The 11,788-nt window shown below is 39.6% G+C and overlaps 1 protein-coding gene across 1 annotated transcript; it reads right to left on the bottom strand.

The window, feature by feature from the left end:
* Positions 1-1,484: 1,484 nt before the first annotated feature.
* RGS4 (regulator of G protein signaling 4) lies at positions 1,485-8,324 on the bottom strand. The gene is made up of 5 exons (XM_086393835.1): positions 8,161-8,324; positions 5,231-5,335; positions 4,861-4,922; positions 4,106-4,272; positions 1,485-3,729 (listed from the first exon to the last, which is right to left on the bottom strand). The coding sequence occupies exons 1-5, from the start codon at positions 8,202-8,204 to the stop codon at positions 3,490-3,492; spliced, it is 618 nt and encodes a 205-aa protein (XP_086249961.1). The 5' UTR covers positions 8,205-8,324; the 3' UTR covers positions 1,485-3,489.
* Positions 8,325-11,788: the final 3,464 nt, after the last annotated feature.

The following is an 11,788-nucleotide window of genomic DNA, read 5'->3' as shown; positions in this document are numbered from 1 at the left end:
CAAATTAGTGGGGTTTTTTTTCTCTAGGAAATACCCCAAAGTGGAATTGCTGGATTGTATAGTAGTTCCATTTTTAATTCTTTGAGGAACCTCCATACTGTTTTCCATTTTGGCTATACTAATTTACATTCCCACCAACAATACATGGGGCTTCCATTTTTTCCATATCCTTACCAAAACTTGTTAACTTTTTGATACTAGCCATTTTGACAGGTGTGAGGTGATATCTCATGGTTTTGCTGTGCATCTTCTTGATCATGAGTGATGTTGAGCATCTTTTCATGGATCTGTTGGCCATCTGTATGTCTTCTTTGGAAAATATCTGCTCAGATCCACAGCTTATTTTTTTAGACACTTTGTGTGTGTGTGTGTGAGTGTGGGTTTTTTGCCACTTTATTTTTTATGAAGGATTATCACTTTACAAAATTTTCTTGTGTTCTGCCAAACAGGGACTCTGTCACATATTTTTTAATTGGGTTTTTTTTTTTTTTTTTTCTCTTTTTGATGTTGAGTTGTACGAACTGCAACCTCACAGTCTCTGTGAGAGTCTGACACACCTAGAGTGTGTGAGAATGTTGGCAGCTTTGTGCATTTTGGAGTTGCAAGAGTTTCCTTTAAATATTTATGAGGAGTTTGGATTTCTTTGTGTATTTTTCTTAGTATACAGTTCATTGTTTTCATCGGATCCTTAAGAGGATCTATTCCTCAAAATAGCATAAGACCCTTTGTCCCTAACACCTTGTAAGCATGAGAGAGGTAGGGGGAGGGGGGAGGTCTCACGACAATACCTACGACTGTAAATGTGAACGTTCTATGATGTTTTTTCTAGGGAAAACAATGCGTAAAAGAAGAAAAGCATTCTGAGCCATTTTGGCAGGGGTCTGTTTATCTGTCATCTGTAGCTCCCCTGCTCCTGCTCAGTCCCCTCCTGCTTCCCTCTTCTCTCAGTCAGTCTGGAAACGGAGGTAGAACAAGTGTCGCTCTGGGAGGTGAACTCTATCCCTTGAGAATTTATTGAGGACCTGCGCGTAAACCACCAAATCTGCTCAGCGAAGTCTCTGAAGCCAAGACTGCCTCAGTTCTGTGAATAAAGGCAGACAGAGCAGTGGCAGGAACCAAGACATAAACAATTTTCATTTTCCACTTTCTTTCCCAGAGCCGGCATGGGAGAGAGAAAAACCTGGTGACTAGCCATTTTCTACAATTGCCCCACACTCTGCTATTATTTCTCATAACATGTCTCTGTGGATCATTAACGTGTTTGCAAGCAGATAGCTTTGTATGAAGTATTTATTTACCCTTATTATTAAGTTGTGTGTGTTTCACTGGATGCATCCGCTTTGAGGCTGTTAAAGCACATGATGATAAAAATGGGCATGCGCATGGAAGGAGTATTCTGTCCATGGACCATGAGCAGGTAAGCTCAGCATGCCAAATAGTGATGAAATAAGGAGGGAATACAATGGAAAAACACACTTGAGAAATGTATTACATAAAATAATTTACTTCTCATTCAAAATGACCTTCCCGACCTATTGGTGAGACAGCAGTCTGTGAGTACAGATACGGTCTGAAAATCATGACAGTTCTAATAGGGCAAGACCGATAGAGTTACACATTTGGATCCTGGAGTTAATTAGAGACAAAGTGTGGAAATGTGTATAACAGAAAGAGACACTGATGAGAAATTCTAGAGGCATGGAAATCAAAACTGCTAGAGATATAGAAAGGGTACAGTTGAGGAAACCTATAAATTTAATACAATGAGACTTTTATACACACACTCCAATGTCTTCATTTTACAGCCCATTGTATTGGCTTAAAAACCACAAAGGTGTCCATGTTTGTAAGTTATACTGGAAGAATCAGTGCAGTGTTCATGCGTGAATATGTGTGCACGTCAAAGGCAGTAATTTTAGAAGAATGAGAAGAAAATTACTTCCTGGCCATTCATTAATAATTCAGGTGATACCTTGCACCTCCGTTTATAAAACAATACAACAATAAAAACATTACACAAAACATCATAAATAACATAAATGAGACATTTTCAAGTATTTCATGTGCCTTGGAAAATTCTAAACAGTAGTTTTAAAATTGATATCCTTTTTTTCTTTTATCCCTTTTCTCTCTCATTTCATCTCAGAGCCTAAAATGAAATGCTTTCAGCCTCTGTTAGTCCTGATGTTTGGGATTCAATGAGCCAGGTTCCACCTTCAAAACAGAAATTTATGTGGGCTTTTCAGTTTGTGAAAACATGTTCTCCCCTTATAAAATGTAATCTTTCCCCTGATGCTGGTTTATAAGGAACAAGTATATAGCCTAGAGCTATTATGGGGGGGGGAAACAACCACAACGAATTAAGGAGCGTCATCTAATGGCTAAAGTTCTCAGGGAAAAACAAAATGAGAAGAGCACCTTAATCAAGAGAGGAAAAAAGAGTAGGGGATAAGAACATTAACCTTTAAATTCTGTGCCCGTACTAAACCAGCATCTTATAGTAGGTAGAGCTGGCAAGGCTTTACCTATGTTTCTTCATTCAGTTCAAGCATTCTTTCTCCAACTCCATACCAGCCTGGCCGCTGCTATTATGCATCAAGCACCCAGGCAAAGAAGGGGCGGCCAGCAGCTTGGGGACTCAAAAGTGCCATTAGTGACAACCGGCCAAAGACAGCACTGTGTCAGACAGGCGTAACATTTTTTAATGTTTGCTCCTTAGAATACTATCCAACTTGGAAGCTGTCGATGGTTGAATTAAGCATGAAGTCCATGCTTCTCCAGCAAGACTCATGGAGTTTTACAGAATCAACTTTCCACAGGTTAGCATTCCTTTTGTAGCCTGCAGGGCAGCCGGTTTAGTTTGCTCTGTTCAGTTGCAGAGTGAAAGGCAGGGGATCAAAACATGTAAATATGTTCACACAGTCTAATTATGAGCACCTTGGGTCTCTCTTGTCTATTCTTCCAGAAATATATATGTATGTATACATGCATACATATATACAGACTGCGAGTATGTATATATGTGTGTATATATACATATACACACACACATGCACACACAGAGATACATAAAATAGATCAACCCCATCTAAACATCTCAAGATGTTTACAGAACACATGTGCCTGTGGATGTCACATGAAGTGTACCAACCATGAACCAACCAACCTGAGGTCACACTGTTGGCAGGAGTGTGACCTCCAGGAACTGCCAAATCTTTGAAAATCCAGACCCACAAGGCCATTATTCAGATATCTGCTCATATGGCACATTAAAGGAAATCTGAGACAACTGGACTGGGATGAGGTCCTGCCCTGATGAACACCAAACTGTTATCTAGTTTTTGTATGGGAGTGACTCACACATAGCCAGCAGCATGAACACTAGGCTGCAATGTGGGAAAAGCACTGGTGCTTAATAAAGATCATTATTTGGCCTCGGGTTTTCCGGGCATAGTCTTGGCATCTCAGCCTCCCACTGCTGAGTGAGGACTAGGCGCACTGGGGGACCAGGGAAGCACAGTCTGTGGAACTCTTTGCTCCTTTCTGCTTCTCTGACCCACAGCTGGAAAGGTTGACCAAATCAAGGTAGAATCGAGATTTGAGGAAGCGGCGGTATGAATCCTTTTCCATCAGGTTGAAAATCTTCCTCTGAGCCTCATCGAAGCAAGTTATTGTGGGCTCCAGCATGTTCCGGCTTGTCTCCTCCCTGGTGCAAGAGTCCAGGTTTACCTGAGGGGCAGAGGCCAAAGGTCCATTACACATTTTACCCTGTAAGGATGGGAGGTTGTGAGCTCTGTACGAGTGCTCACCATCTATACCTCAGGAGCGAATAAAAGGACACTTGGCTCCACCCTGGCACATGTGAGAGAACCCAGGGAAATATCTCCCCTTATTTCTCACAAACCCGGAAGATTCATTCAAAGCAAATTCATGAAGGCAGATAATCTGAGTCATCTAGATGAAAAAGCTTTTTACTTAACGAACTTATTTGAGGCCGTCAAGATTGTCATAACCTGCTCCAACTCACATCATCTAAGGATCCATGTTATTGAATGTCTAGAAAGTTTCTTTAAGATCTGTACAGTTCTCTTCCATGTATACTTACCTCTTTGGTTGCCTGGACTGAGATGAATTCATTATAGATCTTTTTGGCCTTGGGACTTAGTTTAGAGGGTGATTTGATTTTCTTGTATTCTTCACAGCTGATCCAGAAGTCAATGTTCTCCTCACTGTATTCAGACTTCAAGAAAGCTTTGAAAGCTGCCAGCCCACCTGTGGCAGAGGAGAAAGAACCACAGTTGTCACTGCACTGGTGGACACTGTATTGCAAATAAAGCTGGGGTACTTGAGGGAACAAAGCATTGGTTCAAATAGTTCCCTATCTCCCCTGCTGGAGGGATTACTGAGGGTCAGAGAATTTTAATCTAACGTTTGATATCTGTTGGATACCATTTATACCTAGTGCTTCTTGCTCATGGTTTGAAGTTTCTTTCGGGAACATTCTATGCTTCTGAGATACCTATGCTGCCCCTAATTGCCAAAGTGAGTTTGGGAAGAGAAACTGAGGTCAATTCTGAAAGAAATCTAACTATTTGGAGTTTTTCCTCTGCCTTTTTTCAATGTGGTGAGAAAGATGGTTTTCCACATGGACTATGTATGAGCTTTCCATTGCATACCACAAAGATCTAGGGTATGGTAAAATTTTAAGGGGACTAATTTTTCTGAGCCTGAAATTTAGGAGAAATCAAAGTCTTTCTGTAATTCCTATCAGATCAAGTATAGTATGAAATAACTTGTCTATCCAGCATGCTTTATCTTCATCTTGGGGAGTGGTGGATGGTGGGAAGCTGTCATACTTACATTCATGACTAATCAAGTTTTCCAGTGATTCAGCCCATTTTTTTACTTCCTCATGGCTCACCCTAAAGACAGTAGAGAAAAAGAATAATTTGAATGCTAAGATATAAAATGGGGGCAAAACATTTAAGATTTTTAATAAAATGCAGAGATTTTATTTTTCATCATAACAATGAGACCTGTTGTTGAATAGGGCAATCTTTTCACTAGATGTATGGAAATTTCAAATGCAACTATAATCTTTGTGAAAATGGAGGCCTTCATGATCCAAATCTAGGTTAACTAGGGACATAGCTTCTTTTTCCCTCACAGAGCATCTCTGTCATCAGATAGTTAATACTCAGTGGCTCTTCGCCAAAGCCTTTTCTCTTACCTCTGACAAATCACCACTTTGTCCTTCTTGCTGTGTGAAGAATTATGTTCACAGGAATCTGACTTCTGCAGCAGGAAACCTAGCCGATGCTTCATATCTTTTGCACTGCACACAAGAAGGGGGAGAAACAGAATAATGACAATCAGTTCTTTTAAAAAGATACCTTATTGGTACAGTTCAGAGTCCATTACTAGTAAGGAGGCAGAGGCAGTTTATTTAGGAAATAGGAGTTAAGGATGGCAGGAACTCTCAGGAAAATGAGATTCACCTCTGCTTCTTCCTATGACTCACTGCAAAACTTGGAGCACAGCCTCCTTCATCTGTAACTGGATTTCTGACCCTTCAGTCTACCTGTAACCCTGTCATTTTGACCAATGGAACACTTAGTTATCTTCAGGAGAAACATAATGCAAACTTGACGGTTTTCTAAGTTTTAGGAGTTGAAGAGCAGGGAACCCTGAAGTATGGCATCTGGTTGTTGCATGCCACCTTCTGGAGGGTGGTTGCTATTTCCATCTGCCTCATTCTTAGCAGAGGAATGTAGGAGCACCTCAGGAATTAAAGGTTTGTTCAGTTTCAGCCTGGATGTAGTGAGCAAGTCATGTTATGGGGTATACACAGATGCAAGTGGCTCCAGCAGAGAGGAGAGGGGAATGAGGTGGTTAACTCAAAAGCTCAGGCTGAAACCTGAGCTCCTGCAGGCTAGCTTCTAAAGACTCTCCTGCTTCCCTTTGAAATATCTACACTCTAAGGATATTTATACTATTAAGGACATCTGAGACTGAAAAACAATAACAAGGAGAAGCATCTAAGAGTCATCACTGAAGCTCGTGACTAGAGCAAAGCTTCCAGGTTATGGCTGCTGTTTAATAGGTAGCTAGGGTATGGCAGCGCACATGACTTACTAAAAAGGGGGGGCCTTCTAATAAGCTTTTAGCTCAACTTTCTCTTTCTTTATTTGTTCTTTTGCTTGGATCTCCTTTTCTGTAAAAGCGGAGACATAGTTTTAAAGTGAAAAATGTCATTTTGAAGGAAATGAATGACTAATTGAATGACTAGATGTTTTTACTTAGAGAGAGGAAAATAAAGCCACAAGGATAAAAGGACACTTTAGGATGGCTACTAATATATTAGTTCCTTATCTATGTGCATTTCTCCAGGAAGTTTGAAATCCATTATGTTCTTGTGCTGCCCTTAAAACAGTATTTTCTCTCCACCCCCACCCCCAAGATTGTTCTCCTTTCTCTGTTTCCTCCACTGCTTATGGGCTACAAAGTCTTTCTTAACAATAGCAAAATCTAAGCATGAAGCCTAAGATGATGATGTAAGCATATTGTGATCTCATATTTCCATGTGCCAGGTCTGGCTGAGATCTGACAGTTATTGACCGATAAGGAGTCATTTCATGAAGACCCGGAAGCATGCTTAGCAAGCACATTACACTTGTCCTTATAACACAATACAACCAAAGAAATAAAAGTCAAAATGACTCCAGCGACCTCTGAAGTAAGAAGTCTGGATGTGATCTGCCCTCCACCACCCACCACCTAGGTGACCTTGAGCCTTTCCTGTTCCCTCTGGAGCCTCAGGCACCAATGTGAGAATGAAGGTGCTGGGTAAGATGATTCACAGTTCACCAGTGAGGGAAGGGGAGAGCAGTGCGCCCTGCTGACACACAGGTTACCTCCTCAGGTTACCCTCTTAGCTCCTGAGAGTAAAGCTCTAGAGCAATTATTTATCTGTCTCCTAAAATATTTACCAGAGCAAAACTTTCACCTGACATTCCTGTTTTCATGATTAATTTTACATCTGAGTTAACTGAAGCTTGGATTGATTTGCTCTATTCAATTCAGGAAATTAATGATGGAGGTCAGAGCCACTGTTTTCATAAGCACTCTCTGCCAGATCCTCCTGCTTCATTTGAAAGCAGCCACGAAAGAATGGGGAAAAAAGAACATTCTTCGTATTCCTGAATGACAGGAGGTAAACTCCTTAGGATTGTATTAAAAACTGTGTTTTCTGAGATAATTCTAAATTAAAATTTAAGGTGATTTCTATTTGCAGAGGAACATGAAAGGGGGTAGTACTCCTATAAAATGACTTTTTACCTTTAATTGTAAGGTTAAGTAATGTAAAAGACACTAGTTTTGTATTTTTTAAACTGGCTAATATATGAGCATCTTATGAAAGCATTTATATGTACTTTTTTAAAAAAGGCAAAGACATAGGAGCAGCTGCATATCTTTGTTTGTTTATTAATCAAGAGACAATAAATTGATAAAACAATGTCTTTAAGGTGAGACTTTCCACAGAACCCTTAGCTGATTGGTTATGATCAGTACTTGACAACCACATGGCATTTCCAGAACTAGGGTAGGGAAAGAGATAACGGAGATCTAGTTTTGAGACTCTTATTTTACTGTAGCATTTGCTTTTAAGAACAGAGAGTGGAAGATACTGGAGCATCACACAAATAGCACAGTGCCTTTCTGGTGATGTAGCCAAACTTCAGTCTGGAGTATCTTCCCCAAAGTGAGATTTAATATACCATCAGAAAGCCCAGACCCATGATTCCATGTGCCTCAGTGATAGTCAAACAGCAGTAATCACAGGTAGCGATATTACAGACCACCGTGCATAGTCCAAAACCTCATATCAGTCCTTAATTAGAACTAGCTTGGTTAGAGGATTAAAAGAGTCTTCAAGATCAAGGTCATAGAAAACAACATATAGGATGCCAAAATCTGGAGTGAACACTTCCACAGTCACAATTTCTAGCTAGTTTTAAAGGAAAGCTAGGAGGTCGAAGATTTCTGCATCAGGTTGTTTCTAAATCCAAAGAACCAGGTTAGTAAGTAGAATATGCAAATAACTTAAAGTCTATTTGAAAGTTTAATGCAGTCTGGTTCAGTGGCTGAAAATAATCTTACCTCCTCAAGCAAGAAGCCGGCAGACCCGCAAGTCCTTTGCACATCTTGCGTAGTGTGGGATTCACGACAGGAAAGAAGTGCTGCCGGAGGAGCTGTGGCTTCTGTTCTGAGCGCACTTTGCCTTTTCTCCGGTAAAGATACTGTCAGAATCCTCTGAGCGTCTCCCTCCCAAGCCTGTAGGGGTCTCTTTTATAGCCCAGCCGCGACCGTCCAGCCAATCAGATAGCAGGTCTGTAATACCAGCTCCTCTCAGCCTCCTTCTGGCTCTCCATCCTCTGCAAGAGATAAGGAAGAAAGGGCTGACGCAACAAAGCAAAGTGAACGGGCAGAAATCTCCTCCTGCCAAATAGACATACAGAAAATATAAACTTGCTTACTGTCTCTAAGGCTGTCTCAGGTTTCAAACTTCCAAGGAAGGAAATAAGAAGTGTACAATGCTTCAAAACACGGGTTTATTCATTTGTCTATAAAAACAATGTCAAGGAAATTTGCCTCCTGGAAGGAAATGACCCAGCAAGAGTTTCTGGGCTTACTTTGGGGCTGACACTTAACGTCCTTCCTCTTTCGGGTTAGAAATATTATACCATCCATGGCCCAAAATCTGATCCTCACTGTTTCCAAAAGGGTGTGGGCAGAATCACTGTTTCCAGGCAGAGATTTGCAGAAGTTGATTTCTTGGTTGTCACATCCACACAGGGATGTGGGGGAGGAATAGCTGGAAGACAGGCAGTTATACGCCTGGCAGCATAGAAAACTAGCTTAGGGAAAATAGATTAGCTACATCTGTAATCAGCCTGACTGTGGAATACTTTTCTAGAACTCTTACTAAGAACAAGATTCAGCCAAGCACTGACAATCTCTTTTGTACATGCATATCTCCTGCAAAAAGCTTCAAAACAGCAGCTTGAAGACAAGAACAGAGAATAAAGGAACAAATATAGACACCTATTCTTATTCAACAGTGGATTTTTATCTTATTATGTCTTATTCAATTTGAGGTATACAGACTAATATTTCAAAATATTGAGAAACAGGGAAACATAGGAGAAAAATATGTAGCTTGCCTTTCATGTTACCAGGGTTCACAATGAACATAAAAATATCTAACCCTGCAGCTGGTTCTAAACACATGGACAATTAGTATCTTTTGTATACAATATGATGGATCAAATACTTCAAAGAATCATGCAGGTGTTTCACATCTTGTAGCTGTAGCTCAAACATTCACATCAGAGTTATAGAGGGATCTTCTCCATATAGGAAAGCTATGAGGGGAAGGAAAAATTAATTGGCTATGTCAGAACTGAACAGCTTTCACTTTGAAAGCAGAAAGTTTCCTGATCATAAGATATAGTGAACTGTGCCTTAAGTATGAGAAGCTGAGGCATCTAATTGTTTAGGTGATGAAGATGAAAAACAGATGGGTTACAGTGAAATACAAAGGGACTCTAGAATATTAAAGGGAAAGTGGTAAATAGGAATGCCCTGACCATGTATGTGGCTCTCAGCATCCCCTCACTGACCCCATCCATGTCCCAAGCCCTGTCTATGGCTATCAGAACAAAGAGATGGCTAAGAAATATAAAAGGCTGGAAAGACCACTGTCTCCAGAAGATACCTTTAAATTACAGGAAAAAATCTTTGGTTTTCTCACATGAAGATAGAAAAATGTATTAGATTAACAACAGGGCAACTTTTCTTTGAACATAGAACCAGTGAATTTCTCTGTGAAGTTGGTAGCCATTCTTTGTGGTGTTGTGGAGGGGACTATAGTGCAATGCAAAATGACAGAAGCTGAAGAAGGTAGGCCCAGAATGATGGATCAATCAAAAATGGCATCCAAGAGGAGAGACTAATTAATTAAAAGGGAGAAAAGGTCACCCAAAAATGGACCAGGGGCTTCTTTGCTTACCTGGACATCAAGATAGTGATCACTTAAACAATTTGATTTTGGAAACATGAATGAAGATTTAATAGGCTATTAAGGACCTAGGCCAAAGAAAAGCCTGATTTGTCATGAGTTGAATATAAATAGCTTCAATAGATGAGCTGAATAAGATTTAATACAACCTAGACTAACACCTTAATTTTACCAAAAAGGAAACAGAGAGAAGGTGACTTGTTAAAGTCACAGATTCCCAGTAACAGGGCTAGTTTCTTGACATTAGATCATGTGGCCTTTTTACTATACTAACCTATCACTCAATTGTCTTATCAAATGAGATAGACTATGTAAACAGAAGTAGTTTATGTAAAGTTTATGTAAAGTGCTATGCAAATATTTTTTATTGTTACATTATACACAGTAGATAACAAAAAGTAATATTAATTTCATACATTTCCTTCCAGGAAAACTCACTCGTCTGTCCAATTTTTTTTTTTTTTTTCCTCCACAACAGTAGGAGCTGCTGCAAACCTCACAGCTATCTTTTTCTATTAAAACCAGGTCTTTTTGGCTTTGTGACTAGTCCATTAATCTGTCAAAGCACTTCACATTTATTTACTTCTTTAATTATGATTTCTTGCTTTCTTAGGAATTTTGATATTTCAGAGGGTTTGGAAAAGCTTTTCATAATGTATTTTTCACTATGGGAGGCAAAGATTGGTACATCATGATACCTTGACAAATTTCCACCCTCTTTCTCTGACATGCAGAAAGCATTACACTCTATTATCCTAGGACCTGTCATTCCTGGATGATTCTGGTGATGTGAAAGAGCTTTATTCTGAAAAGATTTAATTTTTATTTATTCACTTATTTAATACATATATTTTGAGCTCCTACTCTGGGACAGGTACTGTTTGAAGAACTGCTGTTAGTATGATGAGCAAGCAAACAGGGTCCCCACCCTAGTGGAGTTTTCACCCCAGTAGAAAAAAAGAGTCAGAAAATATAAAAATAATTCTAGAGTCACCCATATCATGAAAAAAAATTGACAACTGATACAAAAGAAACTGAATAGCAAAGGGTGCATTTAGCCAAGGTATCCGGGAAAGTCCTCCTTGACCAAGTGATATCTGAAATGAGATTTTGATGGCTGAGAAGGAATAAGAAATGAGAAAAGCTTAGGAAATATATACCAAATAGAGGTAAGAGCAAAAGGTATACAGCAAATAGAGGTTAGATAAAAAATGAAAACATTCTTTATCTGAACTGGAAAGGGATAAAAAGGGCCCAGCATGGATAGAAAAATGTGAACAAGGAGAGAATAACATGAAGTAGAGATGGGAAGGTGAAGGCCAGGTCTTGCAAAGATTTGTAAGCCATGGTCCAGAGGCTGGACCTTACCAACATGCCACGGAAATCTACTGCGGGAATTCACACAGGTGATGGGCACTGTCTGCTTATTCTGGCTATCAGGGAGAATGAATGGAAGAGGAGTGAGGAAGCAAGTAGACCAGTCAGCAAAACTAACAATTTGGATCCTAGCTCAAGTGTTTCTACATTCCAAAATGGATATTTACTTTACAAATATTTATTGCAGTCTATGTGCTAGACATTGTGCTAAGTTCTAGTGACCTTAAGTAAAAATCAGAAATAGTCGATGCTTTTTAGGAACTCACACTCTCAGGAGAAAGATTTTTAGTTGAGTGTCATTATTACAAATTTGTTTATACAAAATTTGAG

Source organism: Bos grunniens, chromosome 3, assembly GCF_055505025.1.
Source record: "Bos grunniens cultivar Pamir isolate PY7600 chromosome 3, Bosgru_T2T1.0, whole genome shotgun sequence".
Taxonomy (NCBI): Eukaryota; Metazoa; Chordata; class Mammalia; order Artiodactyla; family Bovidae; genus Bos; species Bos grunniens.
Note: the sequence above shows the minus strand (reverse complement) of the source record. Positions and strands in the feature narration are given on the sequence as shown.

Excerpts from the sequence above, each read along its gene's own strand:
- RGS4 (XM_086393835.1), bottom strand. The coding sequence starts at position 8,204 with ATGTGCAAAGGACTTGCGGGTCTGCCGGCTTCTTGCTTGAGGAG. Across the intron at positions 5,336-8,160 it reads CCGGCTTCTTGCTTGAGGAG|TGCAAAAGATATGAAGCATC; the intron begins GTAAGATTATTT and ends TCTTGTGTGCAG. Across the intron at positions 4,923-5,230 it reads AAAGTGGTGATTTGTCAGAG|GGTGAGCCATGAGGAAGTAA; the intron begins GTAAGAGAAAAG and ends TACTGTCTTTAG.